This window comes from Leiobunum rupestre, chromosome 4 (assembly GCF_980474605.1).
Source record: "Leiobunum rupestre chromosome 4, qqLeiRupe1.1.hap1, whole genome shotgun sequence".
In the NCBI taxonomy this organism is placed as follows: domain Eukaryota; kingdom Metazoa; phylum Arthropoda; class Arachnida; order Opiliones; family Sclerosomatidae; genus Leiobunum; species Leiobunum rupestre.
In genome coordinates, this window is record NC_143387.1 from 40060071 (window position 1) to 40081154 (window position 21084).

At 35.9% G+C, this 21084-nt stretch overlaps 1 protein-coding gene across 2 annotated transcripts in view; it reads right to left on the reverse strand.

The window, feature by feature from the left end:
- plx (PTB_TBC1D1_like and TBC domain-containing protein plx) overlaps window positions 1-21084 on the reverse strand; it is a 45866-nt gene that overhangs the window by 15085 nt on the left and 9697 nt on the right. Inside the window, exons 7-16 of one of the 2 annotated variants that reach the window (XM_090171394.1) lie at window positions 20547-20721; window positions 20389-20480; window positions 20118-20318; window positions 19722-19814; window positions 19519-19608; window positions 18391-18686; window positions 17214-17428; window positions 16977-17159; window positions 15449-15617; window positions 15100-15377 (exon numbers count right to left, since the gene is read on the reverse strand). In XM_090171394.1, the coding sequence (XP_090027520.1) occupies window positions 15100-15377; window positions 15449-15617; window positions 16977-17159; window positions 17214-17428; window positions 18391-18686; window positions 19519-19608; window positions 19722-19814; window positions 20118-20318; window positions 20389-20480; window positions 20547-20721 (1792 nt within the window). The remainder of the gene's footprint in view (window positions 1-15099; window positions 15378-15448; window positions 15618-16976; window positions 17160-17213; window positions 17429-18390; window positions 18687-19518; window positions 19609-19721; window positions 19815-20117; window positions 20319-20388; window positions 20481-20546; window positions 20722-21084) is intronic. The other variant, XM_090171395.1, reaches the window with a different exon arrangement.

Below are 21084 nucleotides of genomic sequence, written 5' to 3' on the forward strand. Positions count from 1 at the left end.
GGTGTTTTATTTGTTGGCTTCGGCGCGCCGTGACTCGATCCTCGCCGAGCAGAGTATCGTGACCCTGGAATTCACCTCGATGCTCGCCCTCTTCACCCACCTTCGAGAGTTTCTTTAGAAGTTACGTCACGCGTTACACCTGTATTTTTCTCGAAAAATATCCGCCGGCCCCCCAAAAAAGCACGCGGAGCTATTTATATTAAAGTGAAAAAACCCGTTTGGGACGCGCGTAACCGCCGAAGAGGAGGGCAACGCCTTCGTTTACGCCCTCCCACCCCAACCGAACCGGAGGGTCAAGGGTCGAAGGTAGACGCGAAAGGTTACAGGAACTACCAGCGAGGCAGCGCCCCTAGCGCCGATGGAGAGACCGAGCGGAATTAAAAGTATCCCCGCCAACGATTCTGTCATGTCGTAAAAATTAAATCCTGGAACCACACGGTTCGTACAACACGGATATACATTTATTTTCAACTTCACGATTTCTAGAGGGCCCGAGAAACCTCGACGTACAATGCTCCCCAATCGTTACCAGCGAGTTCTAGCGCTGCAAAATGCGCGGATAAAACCTTATGCAATTAAACATTATCCTCTTTTTGACTCGTCTGAAATTTACCGATTTTAATAAATATTTCTTTTATCGAAATTTAAATGATCTATTAAAGTTCCCTCAATATCAGGTTCGCTTACTCTTCATCGCGAACCGAACCAAGAAGTAGGTTGGGTTGAAGCTTTTGTTAAAAACAAAGCCGATTCGTTTCAAGACAGAGAAGATTGTGAATATTTAATTGAGGTGCAGATTCCAATTTGTAAAGTTTCCTATATGAATGTACAAAATTTCCATTGCCATCGTTCGCAATTTAACAAATAAAATCGGTGGAAACAAATGGATATTTATTTGATGAAGAAGCAATCAATTTGTTTTTATTCATAATTCTACATGGATCCTATTAAAAAATTTAATGTTTGGCAATTTCACAAATTGGTTTCTACAAAAAATATTCTGATATTAGGCAAAAACGTAATTTTGCGTCGCTACTTCTAAAAGGAACATATATTATATAATCATATTTAATTAATTTAAAATTTATTATTAATTAATAACCAGAAGCTAGAAATTGATATTTTCAATTGTTTTACTCCAAATATTTTAATAATTAAAAGCTTTCCAAGAAAAACCCAATTGTGACCAATGGCGTAACCAGAAATCCTTCAAGGGAGGGGTTTAAGCTTTGTAAAATACCTAAGGGTGGTCGAGAAGGAAGTTGAATTTTAGTACAGCCAAAGAAACCCTCCCCTTGTCTAAGCCACTGATTGTGACCTATCGAAATTTTAACGGTCTTTAGTAGGAGTTAGCGCATTTTTAGAACGACCCGGAACTTAAAGTCATCAACAAATTTTTTGGCTGATCACAAAATTACGTTTATTTATAAGCAAATAAATAATGTATTTTCACCAAATTAGCGGAGATATTTACTAAAATTAAATTTAACTCTTTAAATTAAAAAAAAATCACTATCGTAGGTTTAATTTATATATTTTTTTAAATTTATAATCTTAACAAAACTTTTGGAATAAACAAATAGCCTTTTCTCCGGAAACTGAAAAAGCTAATGGTTTTTTCCAAAGATTTTAAATTTAAAAAATATATTTATATCCTAATTTCCGAAACATTATTAATACTTATAATTTTAAATTTATGTCCATTAACCGTTTTACCAGAATTGGCTGTAAATACGAGAGTTTTACCAGAATTGGCTGTAAATACGAGAGTTTTACCAGAATTGGCTATAAAAACCGATCAAATTTTTTATTTTGGTATAATATCATTATACGTAATATTATCATAAATTAACAGGTTTTTTCAAAATGCAAAATTCAAAATACATTCTCAAAATGAAAAATGTAAAATGCAAAATACTTTCTCCATAACTCAAATTAAAAATACGAAATGCATTTTTAAATACGGGAGTTTTACCAGAATTGGCTACAAATACGGGAGTTTTACCAGAATTGGCTGTAAATACGGGAGTTTTACCAGAATTGGCTGTAAATACGGGAGTTTTACCAGAATTGGCTACAAATACGGGAGTTTTACCAGAATTAACTACAAATACGGGAGTTTTACCAGAATTGGCTACAAATACGGGACTTTTACCAGAATTGGCTACAAATACGGGAGTTTTACCAGAATTGGCTGTAAATACGAGAGTTTTACCAGAATTGGCTATAAAAACCGATCAAAATTTTTATTTTGGTATAATATCATTATACGTAATATTATCATTAATTAACAGGTTTTTTCAAAATGCAAAATTCAAAATACATTCTCAAAATGAAAAATGTAAAATGCAAAATACTTTTTCCATAACTCAAAATAAAAATACGAAATGCATTTTTAAAAACATTTTACCATTTTCAAAATTCAAAATGTTTTTACAAATGTACTCTGTTTACTTTTAATTATTTATATTTTAATTATTAATAATTACTAATTATTACTACTCATTAGTAATGAATAATAATTACTAGAAACTCAAAATGTAAAATGCAAAATAGTTTCCTAGAAACTCAAAATCCCAAATGTAAAATGCAAAATAGTTTCCTAGAAACTCAAAATGCCAAATGTAAAATGCGTAATAGTTTCCAAGAAACTCAAAATGCCAAATGCCAAATGTAAAATACTTTTTCTAAATCTAAATGAATTTTGAACAACCCTGCTAATTAATCTAAAATGTGTCCCAAATTATTCTCAGCGCGTGCAGCGTTCCATCCTTGAGGCAACGGTGTCGTACCAAAGAATATATATATCAAATTATTATATATTTTTTAATGATAAGCAATATTTCGAAAATCAGGCTTTCTTTGTAAAATAGTTCGTAGGTTTCGCAAAAGAGCTCCGCGTGGTCGCATCATGCAGAAGCCGTTATAATTGCAAACGTTGGTGCTCTCCTTTCGATTCGCGCGTCGGTAAGCGACATTGTTTTTGCGGCGGCATTCAAAGGAAATATAATGACATCGCAGCACCCTCACGAGACTCGATTTCCAAATCCGAGCTAATAATGATGCAGGCACGCCGCCACCTTCGTTCCAATTGCACACGCGGAGGCCAACGAAATGAGAGATCATCAAATCTATCTTTCCCGAAGGCGCGGTTCATTCTTTTCTTCGTTAATCGCGTTAAAAAAACTCTAAATGGGTTGGAAGAAGAAACGTCGATAGAAAAAAGTTTCGGAATTACAGCAAGGTGTGATTGTATTAATTTATTCGCCATCTTCAACCGGTATTCATTAAATCGAAATGTCTTTTCGGTTCCTGTTATTTATCAATTTGTTTAAAATGGCCTTGGACAACGCTGCACTCTCAAGACTCAGGCGCGTTACGCGACTGCCATCGACCCCCTTCACACCCCCTATCTATTGAGCACCTATCCCCGTTCGCATTACAGACGGAAAACGGAATATCACGTCAATGTTTGAATACATAAATCGTTACTTTTATTTATATTACTTATTTCAAATTAATTAATTTGCAAAATTGCGATATATTTTCTGTCGGCTCCATCATTGCCACCTGCCTTATGATAAGGCCGTTGTTATTAGAGATGGCAATGAATCTATCCGATTCTCCGAAAAAAAACGACTTTACTAGAGAGTGTGGTGCCATCTATTAATTGCAAAGAAAGCTAAAATTCAAAATAGCGAAACAATAACGTCGTCAGAGAGCCATTGTTGAGTACTATAATTAGACAACTTATACTCCACTTACAATTGTTAGTGGACTATCACCTAAATTATGTATAAATTAGTCGTCTCAATAAACGCCGCTCTCCTTTCGCTTGTCCCATGACGTAGTCACTTATCTGAAATATTTTCGGTTGGGCGGTAACAGGGTTTCCAATTCAACCGGTAACCAACCAACTTAGCCAACTTCAATCCGACTTGCTTTCACAAAAGAGACAAGCCTTTGCACACGTGTTAGTCCTGTCGAAGTAAACTTTTATTTAACTTTTACCACCTAAAATGTGGTCTTATTTTTGGCACCGCTTCAAAACCAAGAGACAAGGACTAAATAAAACCTATCTTTCCATTCTACGCTCTCAGTGCTATTACTCCTTGGGGACTCGCTGTTCTGCTTTTATTGAGACGCCTATTGAAGTGAAATCATCAAAAATGAGCCAATCGACGCGAAGGGTTCTTTTATGTCCCTCCTTTTAGGTCAAAATGTAGCTTAAGCGACATCTGTTGAATAAAGAGCTACTTCACCTCAAGCCGAACACTTGCTTTAAGTACAAATTAAAATTATTATTATTATTGTTTATTTAAGCTTACCTAACATGCAGGTAAGCGTTTATTCGTTTCGTAAAAACACAAACATTTTACAAAATATTAACGTAGTTTCACAAGAAAATAAATAACATAAAGTTCTTCAATAGCATATGACGGATGTGAAATAAAATAAAATAAAATAAAATAAAAAATTTAAAGAAACCCGGAATTACAAACAGCTCTTGAGTTGTAATATTCAATTTTTTTCTGTGACTATTATTATTCGATTGTAGTCCATTGGACCGAAATCCCATTCGTCCGAATTCCAATTCATTCAATATACCGTTAGTGATACATATTTATATATCGTAGGTTACGTGACGATAGTATATCTAATTTGGACTAAACTATGTCTTAAATATTTATTATTTCGTACCGACGTGTATTTTTAGACCTTTTTCCCTTGAAATTTGATATTTTGCCTACCATATCTAACCTAACCTAACCTTACCCAACCCAACCCAACCTGAACTAACCTAACCTAACCTAACCCAACCCAACCCAACCTAACCTAACCTAACCCAACCTGAACTAACCTACCCGAAGTGAAAACGAACCAGATTTAAATTTCGCATTCAACTGAATCCCGCCATGTTGGGCTATAAACGAAAATACTTTTCGGTTCAATGGGATTCGGTCGAACGGGATTCGGTCCAATAGTATACAACCTTATTATTCTTATTATAAAAATTATTATTATTCTTATTCTTATAAAAAATTCTTATTCTTATTATTATTAAAATTATTTATTATTATTAAAATTATTTATTATTATTAAAATTATTTATTATTATTATTAAAATTATTTATTATTATTAAAATTATTTATTATTATTAAAATTATTTATTATTATTAAAATTATTTATTATTATTAAAATTATTTATTATTATTAAAATTATTTATTATTATTAAAATTCCTAAAGAAGGAGCCATACGACTATGACCATCTTCTGGGCTGCCTTGGTATGAAACCTATTCGCAACTTTGTCAGTAAACGTGAAATATTATTTTTATGGCGTTTATTAAAATACTCACCTCAAGCCGAACACTTGCTTTAAGTACAAATTAAAATTATTATTATTATTGTTTATTTAAGCTTACCTAACATGCAGGTAAGCGTTTATTCGTTTCGTAAAAACACAAACATTTTACAAAATATTAACGTAGTTTCACAAGAAAATAAATAACATAAAGTTCTTCAATAGCATATGACGGATGTGAAATAAAATAAAATAAAATAAAATAAAAAATTTAAAGAAACCCGGAATTACAAACAGCTCTTGAGTTGTAATATTCAATTTTTTTCTGTGACTATTATTATTCGATTGTAGTCCATTGGACCGAAATCCCATTCGTCCGAATTCCAATTCATTCAATATACCGTTAGTGATACATATTTATATATCGTAGGTTACGTGACGATAGTATATCTAATTTGGACTAAACTATGTCTTAAATATTTATTATTTCGTACCGACGTGTATTTTTAGACCTTTTTCCCTTGAAATTTGATATTTTGCCTACCATATCTAACCTAACCTAACCTTACCCAACCCAACCCAACCTGAACTAACCTAACCTAACCTAACCCAACCCAACCCAACCTAACCTAACCTAACCCAACCTGAACTAACCTACCCGAAGTGAAAACGAACCAGATTTAAATTTCGCATTCAACTGAATCCCGCCATGTTGGGCTATAAACGAAAATACTTTTCGGTTCAATGGGATTCGGTCGAACGGGATTCGGTCCAATAGTATACAACCTTATTATTCTTATTATAAAAATTATTATTATTCTTATTCTTATAAAAAATTCTTATTCTTATTATTATTAAAATTATTTATTATTATTAAAATTATTTATTATTATTAAAATTATTTATTATTATTATTAAAATTATTTATTATTATTAAAATTATTTATTATTATTAAAATTATTTATTATTATTAAAATTATTTATTATTATTAAAATTATTTATTATTATTAAAATTATTTATTATTATTAAAATTATTTATTATTATTAAAATTCCTAAAGAAGGAGCCATACGACTATGACCATCTTCTGGGCTGCCTTGGTATGAAACCTATTCGCAACTTTGTCAGTAAACGTGAAATATTATTTTTATGGCGTTTATTAAAATACTCTAAACTCCCGGCACTTGTGCCTCTACTAAACTTTCACGTTCCTAACCATAACACTCGGCAACAAATGACTTTTAATATACTGAAAGTGTTAACGCCGTTGTTTCGAATGCAACAAACATATAATTCAAATGTAAATAATCTAGATATATTCTTCCATGAACTTTATTTTTATAACAAATAGTAACAGATCTTTTAGGTCACTGATGTAAAACTCTTTTTTGTAGTGTACTGCCTTGTAGGTGCTGACCGCACTGTTGTTGTGCACTCTAAATAAAGCTTTCATTTCATTATATTATATTATTTCATATTATATTATTTTATTTTATTTCATATTATATTATTTTATTTTATTTCATTACATATTATATTATTTTATTTTATTTCATTACATATTATATTATTTTATTTTATTTCATTACATATTATATTATTTTATTTCACATTATATTATTTTATTTCACATTATATTATTTTATTTCATATTATATTATTTTATTTCACATTATATTATTTTATTTCACATTATATTATTTTATTTTATTTCATATTATATTATATTATATTATTTTATTTAATATTTTTTTTTATTTTATTTAATAAATTAAATTAAATAAAACAGTGAAGATTATAAAAGCACTTTCATTTTTCGTAATTTCGCGTGCAATTTGATCTCTGCCATAAGTATATCATTAAATATTGATATTTGCGCAGCCAATACGGCATTAAAAATGTAACGTTCACGATTTCCAATTAGCCCCATTCCGTCACGAAATTTAAACCTCAAATTTCGCTTTTATATAGAACCGTAATTTTGAAAATGTAAAATATCGAGAAAACGGGTCATTTGCCCCACCTTTGGAATCGCGATTTAACACGGATAAATCACAGCGAGAAATTTAATCCAAGGGGAGGACCCAGAAGCCTCTACGGCCCTCCCCCAAAAAATGGACACTGTACAGTCGGCAAAAAGTTGGTATTTCCCACGGACGATGGCTTAGGATCCTCCCCGGTTTACGTGCTATATTTTCGTACAGTTTTTAAAACCGCCCCAAAAAGCAACGCGAAATGGCTTGGAACGCTGCCTCGTTGGCGTCGTGATTAACTAAGGCCTAATTTCGGGGATATATTTGATCGTTAGAAACCCGGTTGGAAAAGACGCCGGCTTTGAGAGGTTTCGGCCACCCCCGGGCAGGGTGCGAAAGTCGTGACGATACCGTAGAATCCAAAACGGTGTACAGGGTGTTGCGGTTTTTCTTTCGGAATTTTCAAAAAAAATAAAGGAATATATATTTATATATTTATAAGTAGGTAAAAAAAATCAATGAAGAGATTTTGGAGAGGCGTCGAACATTCGTGAAATTATATAAATCAAAAAAATATTTTAGAAATTTGCTAACTCTACGTGAAAATCCATCCTAAAATCTCGGAAGCCACATTAACAATCAGCACGAAAATAAATCATAAATACTCCAAACCAACCCCAAAATCTCAAAAGCAACATAAAAAATCACACGAAAACAATTCTAAAATCACAAAATCAACCCCAAAATCTCAAAATCAACATAAGCAATCACACGAAAATCAATTATAAAATCTCAAAATAAACCCCAAAATCTCAAAATCAACATAAACAATCACACGAAAATCAATTCTAAAATCTGAAAATCAACCCCAAAATCTCAAAATCAAAATAAGCAATCACACGAAAATCAATTATAAAATCTGAAAATCAACCCCAAAATCTCAAAATCAACATAAACAATCAACACGAAAATTATTCCTTAAATCTCAAAATCAACATAAACGATCAACACGAAATTAAATCATAAAAATTCAAAAACAACATAAACAAACAGCTAGAAAATCAATCCTAAAACACTTCTAGAGTCCAGGAAGGCTATTCAGTAAAAATAAAAAATGACCAAAAAATCTGGATCCGTCAAAAATGGCAATGCGCGTGTGGAGAAGGGGCGGATATCGAAAAATCAAACCATCGATTCTGTAAGTTCAATTTTAAGTAGTGTTACGCTATATCCGGTATTTGAGTCAAATCATAAACTAAATTTTTGGTGCCCGTCGGCATTTCAGACCGCCATGATTTTGAATTTGACCAATACTATTGATAGTTTGATATTTCGATAGCAGCCTCTTCTGCACACGCCGTGATTTTTTAGTCATTTTTGATTTTTACAGAATAGCTTCCCTGGGAGCTTTTCTGATTAATAGTTTGGCAATGAATCTATAAGGAGGCAAGAGCCACGTTTTCGGCTGCGACGCGCTAGCCGCCATGACCGTGTAGGAATAGCTTTATAAGTGCACACAATTGGAAAAAATAAATAAAACAACTGTACACACAACCATACATTTCATGGGGCACTTGCTCATTGTGCCCTTCGCCCTGAAATGGTGTACTTCCAAATCGAAGGTGCACTTACAATGTCGGCTATTGTTAATCTTTCTTTTGTAGGCACAAATATGACACAAAGTGGCTATAAGAACCAATGAATTGTGTATACTCTCTTATTTTGATTGGAAAAAAGTTCGAAAGTTTTTCTTATTTCGTCTATTAGCGCACCTAGCGGCGAAAAAAGTTAAGATCTTTTCCAATCAAAATTTAAATATTTCCCTCCCCTCTCTTTAGTTTTAATAATAATAATATAATATTGTTCCATAAGTTTTTCACTTTGGGGAATATTTTACTAACAAATTGTAAGAGCTAGTAACGTAGTGACGTCATCGCCAGAAGAAAATCTCCCCCTAGCGAGGCGCTGTCAAAGGCTACGTGTGACGCGTTAGCGAGCGGACGCAAAACCGCGACAAAGCTCGTAATCAAAGACTATATATACGCTTCGCTTACTAGACAGGCGTCTCCATACAAAAAACCTGTTAACACTTTCGAAAGTCGAAACACCGGATAAGCTTTTGACCAGCCGTTAGAGGCGCCACTTGTAGCACTGCTGAAGCGCGGGGAAAATTTTAACTAGCCTCTGATATCGTATGCAAGTTGAGCCTTTGAACATGCCAGTCTATTCATTTGCATGTGTAGAATAGGGTTTTTGATTTTAATAATATACCGCAAAAAATAAAATTGTACAAGAATTTGTGAGAATAGGGAAAAGGGTACACCCTGTAGAAGGTGTGTGGGTGTGGGGAGGGAGGGGGTCACGTGCGCGCCGGGTACCTGTGGTCCGCCGAAGGAATGGTCGGAGAAGACTTCGGGGCTATATGGCTCTTTAAAAGGCGAGAGAGAATGGGGAACTCTTCCCAGTCACGAGCGTCACGAGTATTGAGCGGGGTGCATGCTCATTTCATATACCAGTTCCGCTTTCCCCCAAAGAAAAAGAAAAACGACTTTCGACTTAATAGATCTAATAAGGTGCGGCTGCATTTCCCAGTAATTCCAAACGGGGTGTGATTATTAATTATTGGGGGAGAAGCATCGTGTTCATCGCATCGCGGCAAAACGGACATCTCGAAGAGATGGCCAAACAGGCCGCCCCTGCTAAGACGAAGTACGGACCTTCAGATTTGAAACGGCGCTTAGATACTACCAGCAACAAACACAATGACAACGCAACTAGCCTTTAAACACGCTAACGCCGTGTTGTGTACAAATTTCATTTAACGAACCTTTACGCTGAACGTTTTATGGAAAGGGGGAAGACAATTTCCGAATTCTCCCCTTCCGACGACAGCAGGCGCTAAATCGTTTTACCAATGAAAACTGTACGCAAGAAAATGCACGACTTCTGACGGGTTGCATTCTCCTCGTGTGGGGTGCGGTGTTTGTTGCTCCTAGCTATCAGAATGTAAATATTTCTACTTAGGGAGTTATCAGCTAGGCTAATACCCTTAGGCCCAAGTCATGTAGCGACATTTAATGTTTTTAAGCAGGTGGCCTTGTTACAATGCGTAGAAGGGTGGTGGCAAGCCCTTCATGCCACGCGAGCCAACAGCTCCCTACACTCACTATTACCGTTAACCTCAACAAGTTTTTATGGAAGGGGTAACCGAAGATCTCGGGGGAAAACCGCTTAAACCAGTGAGGGAGATAACTTGTAAACTCAACGCGGAAGGAGTTGTTCCGAATTGTCACCCAGTGCCACAAACAACGATCAAACCCGGCTCCTTTTGCTGTGAGGTTAAAGAGCTAACCACTCCACCACCCCTCAATTATAAGTATAATTGTGTTGAGGCTTCCCATATCTATACTTAGAGAGAATGGTTAAATAAAATCCGCAAGGTTCCCTAAAACTGACGTCTTGACGGTCTGCCAGAATGCTCCTCCCCTTAAAAGTCAATCAAATCGACCCGGTATCTCTTTGGTTCCATAACGCGTACGTCTTCCGACGCGAAAACTACCGCTACGCCCCCTTTGGTTCGCCATTGAAAGCTATATAGGTAGGGGCTAAAGCAGACGCTATTAGTTTTTCCTCATCGATATTCGTAAATTTGACTTTATAAATAATGATACTCTCATTTTAAAGTAATCTTTGCATCATTTTATTTAGGAAAAAACGTTCTTATGACTTTTTAATTTGTCTGTAGCAGACGCTATAGGCGCTACCTCGGAGACGCTAGCACCGTTACGCCACCTAGACTCGTTTCGGTCGCGAATAGTCTTCATAACTCTTTAACAATTAGATCTAAAAGGGTCAATAATATGTCAATCGATAGATAGATTACAGGGGCCCACAAGTGGATCATTTGCCCATGTTAGTGGTTTTTGGCGATGTTATGATATCTTGGGTATTGCTATACAAGGTGTTGACTCTCGTATGTTGGGCACCCATTTTTATATACAGGGTGTTTGTTATTATACCAATGAACGTAATGCGCTAGGTTGTTTAAAAAGTGCTGCTTTTTGTAAAAAAAAAACTTTTAGGTTGTTATATTCTGCTTATCAAATTATTGTTCAGGGCAATTTTGATATTGTTCCTAATGAACAGGGTGGTTGATAAAGTGTTGTAATTATTTTTTATGGTAAAGTTACTAAATTTACACTTATGTTGTTGTAGGGCGCTTATTCAATTAATGTATAGTGTGATTGAAATATAGCAGAAGTAATTGAACCGAAGTTATCAGTCTGCTATACTCCCCACGTGGGAGTCGTTTTCCTTATGAAGTTACATGTTTACTTCGAATTTGAAATTTAGCGCGCTCCTACGTCGAAAAAAAAACGTTTATGTTTTTATGAAACATTTTTAAAAATGAAATAGCTATACCAACAATTCCCAAGCGTAATTTATCACGTCAAAAGACGGGGACGGAAATTAGATTTTATTTGACTCGATTTTCTCATCATCTTCATAAGGAAAACGCCCTCCGATTCTGAGCGCTATTTCGATAACTTCGGTTCATTTACTTCTGAATATAGTTCATAATTAATGGAAAGCGTGTGTTTTTCTTTGAGTTAAAATTACTCTTTGGTTGTTAATGCTCAGTGGGTTAGATATGTTAAACGCAGGTTGATTGCAGTGATGGGCCCGCTCCTCTCATTTTAGAGTGGTTTGGAGCGTTTGGAGTCAGAATGAGCGGTCACTTTCAAATAATTGAGAGGAGAAGAGCCGTTTAGTTATTAATGAGCGAGATCTATCGATAACCTAAATTTTACCTTGATTAAATTAGCGTAAGAGAGGAGTGTTTTGTTTGGCCGGAAGGTGAGCCTTATCACGACCAACTGAAACGAGCGAATGAGAATTAGCCTTAAAAGCGTCTATTCTGGGCGAATAAATCTAGGCTTTTACGTTGATTTTTCACAATTTTATATTATTTTGGTAGCTCTAGAATTAATTTTGCTAATTATATAGGTAATAAGATTTTAGATTAATGGTATTAAAATAACCGATTCAGTTTTCTATGTTCGTTTACCCAGGGCCGGATTAAGACTTTATGGGGCCATAGGCCCAAGTTAATTTTGGTGCCCCGCTTTCAATAGCGAGCGAAGCGAGCTAGGCGCTTCCTCAATTTATAATTGAGAAATGGAAGTAAAATTCATTTTGCTGCCAGATTTAGTATGTCGTCAGACGTCAGGGGCTAGACGGCAGTCCGTCAGAAAATGTTACAATCAAACGTTTTTGGTTCATACGGGTGGACGCATTTATTGAAATAACTCCGGAAAATATTTTGTGAAAAGCAAATGATTAAAGTTTTGTACTTTTATTTTTTTCGAACCCTCTTGGTGCCCCTTGTAGGCTTGGTGCCGTAGGCCCAGGCCTATTCAGCCTATTGGTTAATCCGGCCCTGCGTTTACCTCTTTGATGAGACGAGCGAAATGTATTATATTTTCTTGGAGCTGAGCACGAGAGAGCTTTAGCAGTATTCAATTTTTGAAATGAGAGCAGTAGTTTTACTTACAAAAATTCAATAAGGAAAGAGATGAGCTATCAGTAAACGCGTTTCATATGAGCGGTTATGAGAGAGAGACATTATCTAAACTGCTCGTGAGAAGATCGTCAGGTTCGAATATTTCAGGTTAGCATCAGCGGCTTGCGAGCTGAGAATGAATTTTTAAAAATGCCCATCCCTGGGTGATTGAGATAATGTTTTTAATCGACAAATTTCCTGTTGGATTATTATAGTACAAGGTGATTGAAATTTGTTTCAAATTTAAATTAAATATTCAAAATATCTGGTCCCAGTAGATGAAACGTGCGTAAGACAGTGGAAACAATAAAATAAGAAAATAGAGACAATCCCAGCCCGTGTGAACCGGACTTGGCATTTCTGACGATAGCAAATGACGGCAAACGAGAAAAACGACCAAGTTTAATTGGGCTATAATTAAATCGTTATTTTTCATTGTAATTGACTTTTGATTTATTTTATTAACAATTGGGTTCCCACACCCCGCTCACATTGATTTTCGATAATCGTAAACTAAAATTTCAATAAACTTAATTTAAATAAATTACCATTTACAGATTTCCTTTACCTTGAATTGGAATCGCTACAGAAACTATTTTTCTCCATTTCTATACATCCATTAAGGTATTTTACACGATTTAAGTCAATTAAATTTAAATATCAAATCATTTAAATCAATTTGAATTAAATTAATCAAACTTGAAACCCATTATGAATTTCAACTGCCCTTCTAATAAACAAATAGGCGTGCAGTAAGATTAGTAGCCAACTTAAAATAGCTAGCGGGTAATAAGTATAGCCTTGTACGCGGGTGTCTTTCGGGAGTAATTGAATTTATTTTGTAGAAACGGCGACGAAAATAAGGGGATCAAAGAGGGCCAATTCATCTCGATCCGATTCCCGCGTCAGTTAATAGATGAAACTCTCTAATTAAGAACAACATCCAAGGTCTCGGGAGCAGGGGACGATTTGAGAGAGGGGTGCGCCACGGACCATTACCCTCTCTAATGGAAAAGTATAATTAACCTATATCAAAAATCATTAATGTTGGCTTCGTTATAATTATTAGCTGTCGAATCTTTTGTTAATTAAAATTAGTGGCTAATTACGGCTTCTTACTTCTCTTTCTGTTTTTTAATCGAATATATCTCGACAAATCTTTAGCGAGGCCCTCGATACCTTGATCTTATCCAGATATCGTTACTTAGCGCGCGATTTGGGAAAACGATTTGGAATCCCCTTGGCCCCGGCGGCGAAATGTAGAAAAATAACTCGTTAAAAATTGTTTGACGAATATAGAGACTTGGTTTCGCTTCGTGATATGTCGACGCTACTAGTGTTATTTGTCCATAAAGCTGACGAGGCCGCGATCAGGGTGGCAAATGTGGCGACGCGCGAATTTGGAAAATGCCACGTGTCACGCGTGAAGATGTCTAAGTTGACCATAAGAATTAATCACGGATAATAAGTACCGTGAACTTAGTAGTTAAAAGCGCAGTTTAATAAAATTGGAGTCATTTTCATTTATAGGAAATTACGGTTTATGTCGTTACGAAAATGGTGGATCAAATTTGATTTCCAAATTGGGTAGATCCTATAATTGGACTTTGATCGAAATTTATTAAATGGTCTGAACAACGTTTCAATTTTGATATGGCTCAAACACCGCGTCGCTAGCTCCGAATGGGTCGATTTCTTCTGAACGGAATGTGATAGAAATTTAATTTAGACATCCTGCGATTGGTATATATTATTAGGCAATCAGGTAGGCCATAAAATTAGGAATTTTAAATTTCTTAAATCGATTGGGTGAAAATTAATATGAAACATCAATCAATAAGAAATATCTATCGCAATATCAATTGGTCATTAAGAGATCCATTTAATGTTTTTGAATCTGTTAGGGCACGAAATTTTAATAATACATGCATCGATAGTATAATTTTAACAACTTTTGACTAAAGTTTTAAAATTTGAAATTAATATCCTTGCGAACTAACTTAATTGATAGGAAATATCGATCTATACTTTTTAAATTAATTAAAAATTGAATTTAAGCAATTAAAATTTGTAAACATCATTTTGTACTTATTTTTCATCTACAAATCAATAGCAAGTAGATCAATTTAACTTTTCATAATCCCTTTAAGTTTCTAGGGTACTACATGATCACTTACAGGGCAACCGGTAGTGGCGTCTAACGTACTTCCACGAATACGCTTGTCTTGAAACTAAATGACTACAACAAACTCACCTAAATCTATGAGAATTGCGTGTTGATGCGGTGTTAGCTGCTTGAGGAATTCGCCGTAGTTGCAATCCGTGTCGATGACGCGATGTCCATCGTTGCTAATGGTCCCTTGTCCGTACGAGACGCTGCAGTCGAAATACTCCCAAGGGCCGAGCTGCCGTTTCTCTTGCCGTAAGGTCTGCTGATTTGCCAGGAACTTCCAAATGTCGCCTCTGCGACTACGAGGGATTCCGTTGCGAACCGCTTGGATCAAGACGAAAGGATCCAAAATCGGCGTTGTCCTACTAAAGAAATGGACGGTTGCAATCGGCGTTTGGTAAACAAACATTGAATTTTTGGTATATTCACTCGCCTTTCAAAACCGTCCGCCACTACTCCGTCGGCCGATTCGAGGTCAGCGCTGTTGTTGTTGTCGTAGTCTCGTAATAGCTGATCCCATTTCAAAGCCGCTTCCCTCAGACAAGGAGTCACTTCTTGGTAATCTAGACGCATCCGTTTGTGACTAGCCGCGTCTTGGTTTTCTGTAAAAACAATTCAATTCGATCATAATGCAATGAACGTAGTTTCAAAGAATGCGAGTATAAGAAGATAATTTCGCCGCTAATGGCGCGACCGAGCTAGATGTTTTCTAAGCAGACGGCGAACTACTCCATTGGTATTCTTGACAACAAGTATTTGCTCCATTGATATTCTTGACAACAAGTATTTGCTCCATTGATATTCTTGATAACAAATATTTGCTCCATTGGTTTTCTTGACAACCAGTATTTGCTCCATTAGTATTATTTGCAACAAGTATTTGCTCCATTGATATTCTTTACAACAAGTATTTGCTCCATTTGTATTCTTGACAACAAGTATTTTCTCCATTGGTATTCTTTACAACAAGTATTTGATCCATTGATATTCTTGACAGCAAGTATTTGCTCCATTGGTATTCTTGACAACCAGTACTTGCTCCATTAGTATTCTTGACTGCAAGTATTTGCTCCATTGGTATTCTTGACAACAAGTATTTGCTCCATTGATATTCTTGATAACAAATATTTGCTCCATTGGTATTCTTGACAACCAGTATTTGCTCCATTAGTATTCTTGATAACGAGTATTTGCTCCATTGGTATTCTTGACAACAAGTATTTGCTCCATTGATATTCTTGACAACAAGTATTTGCTCCATTGATATTCTTGATAACAAATATTGCTCCATTGGTATTCTTGACAACCAGTATTTGCTCCATTGGTATTCTTTACAACAAGTATTTGCTCCATTGATATTCTTGACAACAAGTATTTGCTCCATTTGTATTCTTGACAACAAGTATTTGCTCCATTGGTATTCTTTACAACAAGTATTTGCTCCTTTGGTATTCTTGACAGCAAGTATTTGCTCCATTGGTATTCTTGACTACAAGTATTTGCTCCATTGATATTCTTGACAACAAGTATTTGCTCCATTGATATTCTTGATAACAAGTATTTGCTCCATTGGTATTCTTGACAACCAGTATTTGCTCCATTGGTATTCTTTACAACAAGTATTTGCTCCATTGATATTCTTGACAACAAGTATTTGCTCCATTTGTATTCTTGACAACAAGTATTTGCTCCATTGGTATTCTTGACAACAAAGATTTATTCCCTTGGTAGTCTTGACGACAAGGATTTATTCCCTAACATTATTGACAACCAGGATTTATTCCCTAAACAGTCTACAACCAGGATTTATTCCCTAAACAGTCTACAACCAGGATTTATTCCCTACACACTCTTAGCAACGCGCGTTTTTTAAATCGGAAAAACATTAGCCGTCTGCGTACAGGACCTCTAGCTCAGTCCCGCCACTAGCGGCAAAAGTGTCTTCTTTGATGGCCTCTTACGCTGCAATTTTCGGTTTTCCTTTTCCATCCTTATCAAGATAATTTGTTCCATGATGGCCTTTTTCCACATGCGACGTAGTTCTCCGGGTGACCTCGGCTTGGCCACAATCGTCTCAGGTTTGGCCGGCTCTTGGGAATCGCGATCTTGAGAATTTCCACCTCTTCCTGAAACAACAACCACCCCTGATGATAACCTTTTATGATTATTTTCGCCGAGTTAACATTGAGAGTATTTACCGTTAGCCAGTAACACGTTCGTTGCATTTGGCGATTGAACCCTTTGGAAAATGGTTTGTCGCCATGGTCCCGACTTTTCTTGCGCCGGCGTTGACGGCAGCGATTGAGACGGCAAAGAGGAACTGAAACCGTTGACGTCTTTCTGAGAACCCTGCGCCGAATTGCCGCTTGTTGGGCTACTCGATGTTTTTGACTGATTTCCAACTTTCATAAATCTTAGTAGAAATTAAATTAGAGGTAACAAATTAAAATTGGTAAAATTTTGTAAAAGCCTCGACATAAGCTCATTTCTTTGAAATTACGTTTGGAATTATATATTACTTAAAAAGCCCCAACAGCGATTAAAAAATCTAGGTTAAAATAAGTATCTCCTCCCTTACCATACCTCGTAATAGCAGATCTGACGAATCATATTATCGGAGCTCGCGAGGAAAATTAGCAAAATGTCACGTTTTAATTTGTCAAATGTCAGTTTTATCAATACCACTTTTCAAAACGTACTGATACCTTTTAGCATAAGTAAACAAACTAAATAAGAAAATATTATCTAAAGGGTAATTTCCCTTTCGAGAAATATTCATCCCCCAACCAGTTGTCTTAAGGGGTTAGACGGAGTTTAGATCTCAAAATGATTTTGTAAATCCGAAACTGATTTTGGTATTTTGCAGTACGATTTTAGTGTTGATTTTAATTTTTTTAAGGGGATTGTTAGTTTTTTTGGAACTGATTTTCACTAAGACTTTGGGATTCTCAAGTTGGTTTTCAAAATTAATAAAATCTTTTTTTCGGTAAAGTGTACTGGATTTTGGCGAATTTGGGGCCCAAAAGGAGAAATTTATTCGCTTCTCGGGGCATTTAATATAGGGCAAATAGATATTTTCCAAGATGACGTCCAAGTTTAATTTATATAGCAGACTACAATTCACCCAAATCAGACGATTTATTTTTCTATTTATACCGATTGCTCCTACTACCGCGCAAAACTATAAAGGGTAACAATAAACGTACCAAATACACCGAAATTAGACCAGTAGTTTACGGTGTAGTGTAGTTAGTGTAAAACTGGAAGCGAATAATTTTTGAAAATTGTAAATATTTCGTCCATTTGTAAGCGAATAAAAGGTTTAGCTACGCCACTGGAGTCATTTCGAACGCAAATAAATGAGATTTCATTTACATGCTCATGATAGGGCTCTTGGTGCTTTCTCCGGATTTCCCGTTCGGTTTGGGCCTGCTATTTTTGCCCTTTTCCGTTTCTCCGACGCCGCTGAAGGTCGAACTTCGAGGTCGCGGAGGACCGAGGGAATCTTCGTCGTCCGTGCCTTCTTGCGTCGAATGGGACAGGTGAGTCGGGTCCAGGCTGGACTCTCTGAGACAGAGCCGCTCTTCGTTGACGGACAAACTGTCCGGCTGACTTTTCCCGTTCGTTAGGAATTGTTTGGGAGATTCTTCAGAGCTTTCCAACGAACTGTCCTTTAAGTAAAGAATATTAAGTTTGACTTTATTCAAATTTAAAGGTTTGATGTAGAGAGCTGCGTGGAAACGGTTTTTCTTACCATTTACCACGGTAAGCGTGGGAATACCACGGCAATGGGTGGTAATCAGATCAGGCCCGTAGCCAGAAAAATTTCGATAAGGGGGCATAAGCTTTTTGTGAGGGGGCACATTGTTTTCGTTACCTAATTTCGAAAATTAACATATGTGACACCGTGAAATCTTTTTGGTGTTCAACCAAAAAAACCTTGCTTTCTGAAGCAGACCATTCTACAACTTGAATTTTATTAAGAAATAGTTAACTATGAATAACGATCTAAACCTTAGACAACGACAAGTGGTCCAAAAGGAAAATTTCCACGAATAGAAGTTTAATAAATTAATAAAGATGAAGGGGCAGATAATATTCTTTGAGGGGGAATGGATTAAATTGAGGGGGCAGGTGGGGGCAATTAAATATTTAATTTAAGGGGCAACATTTATTTTTACCCCCCCCCCGCCCGCCCGCCCCCCGTGGCTACGGGCCTGAATCAGATTGATATCTCATTTTTGGTTTATGGAATGGATGTGAAATGTAGTTTTGAGCTAGTTAATTATTTTTATCTCCATCACAGCACTTAGAATCGGGAATGGAAATTTCGGGAATGATAAATATTTCGTAAATTGAAATGGGAATGGTTGTATGACAAAACTTAGAATGGGATGGAAATGGATATTGTTCAACGGGATTTGATATGGTTTCAACAGTAGTGGACGGGAATGGTAAAGTTGCTGCCTCAAACGCAGCTCTCAATTTGGAAGAATGACGTACCTTGGAAAGTTTCCCTCGATACGAACTGGGTCCATTTGATCCGGGAGATGTATTTTCGCTTTTCTCTCTTAAGTCTTCTCTACTTCTTTTCTAAAAAATCACGTCACGTTTATTAGTACTTCAGGGATAAATCAAAGAAAACTACGATCAAATGATTCATTTGATGTAGAAAAACTTATATTTTAGGATGTTTTCATTCTTACTTTAAGTATGGAATCGAATGAATTTGAAAGGGATTTCTTGGCCTTTTGTTTCAAATTATCGAACGTCGAAACGCCCTTTGACCCGGAAAAACTCTACAAACGGTAGAAATGAAATGGATTTACAATACTGACACAAAGATGTCTCTCTTTAGATTAGCCACTCTAAATAAAATACCTGGTTGTTTTAAAGGGAAAGAATTTAATTATAATATCGTGTACGAAATCCAATGACCACACCGCTTATCTACATAAGCTTAACAGCGGTGATGTAGTCATTGGATTAGTAACTTTTATATTTTTTACTACTTTATGGTCTAAAATTAACTCGATTTACTATTGGTTATTGAAAATGAGCATAAATTATTAAGAGTGTACGCTAGAATCAAGTGGTCTCACTTCGGCCTTGCTAAGAGTGAGATGTGAGAAGAGATTACTCATGGATTCTTGAGATTTCAAGGGTGGGTGATTTGCGCGTGTGCGACTCGGCGACACGGTGTGATGTTGGTGAGTGTGACGAAGCTGTTTGTGTTCGCATTGTGCTCGGAGCAGCATCATGAAGATTTCGTTTTGCTCCTGGACTTTGTCGCTTTCGGCTCCCTGTTTCGAAACACGCAACGAGTTCGTGAATTCGTAAATGTAAAAAGTGCCAAGGACTTATCAATCATACTTGATATTTTAGCATGACATCCTCGCGTTCCACATCTGTCAAGGTTTTCATCCTCCGAAGAATCATAAGTTGCACTTTGTCTGGTGGCAAACCTACGAAATAGTGTATTCGACGTGTTTATTAGGCCGATTTTATCCTTTGGAAGTGGATAAGAGTACCTTCTAGGTCTACGCACAATCTGTGGAACCAATGCATCGGACAAGATTCGCACAGCATTTGCGCCGCGCCGGAGCCTTGGGCTGTGCCTCCGCGTTGGGCCAGTTGCTGTTGACGTTGGTAGGTTTGATGGGCGGAATTAAATGCTTGTTTCAAACTCTGCATAACTTCGTCAACCTGGGAAAAAGCATTACGTTATTAGCTTATTAAAATTAGGTAATAATATAATGTGAATTTTGTATGTTAATGCGAAGGTTTTCAACGACCTTTATAAATAAGGTACGGAATTTATAATATAATATTCATCTAAGCCATTAAAATGAAATAAGCACAGTTTCCCAAGAATGCCAATTAATGGAAAATTAAGAGATACATTTTTCAATCGAATGACAGCAAACACAGGTAAAATAATAATTATCTCGTTACAGTTATGTAATAAAATACTTCTGATAAGAGTTAATTATCTACAATCAAATCCTTTTATTGTTTATTCACATCTATTTCTAACACTTTTTGAAAGCTGTTGAACATTTAATTTAA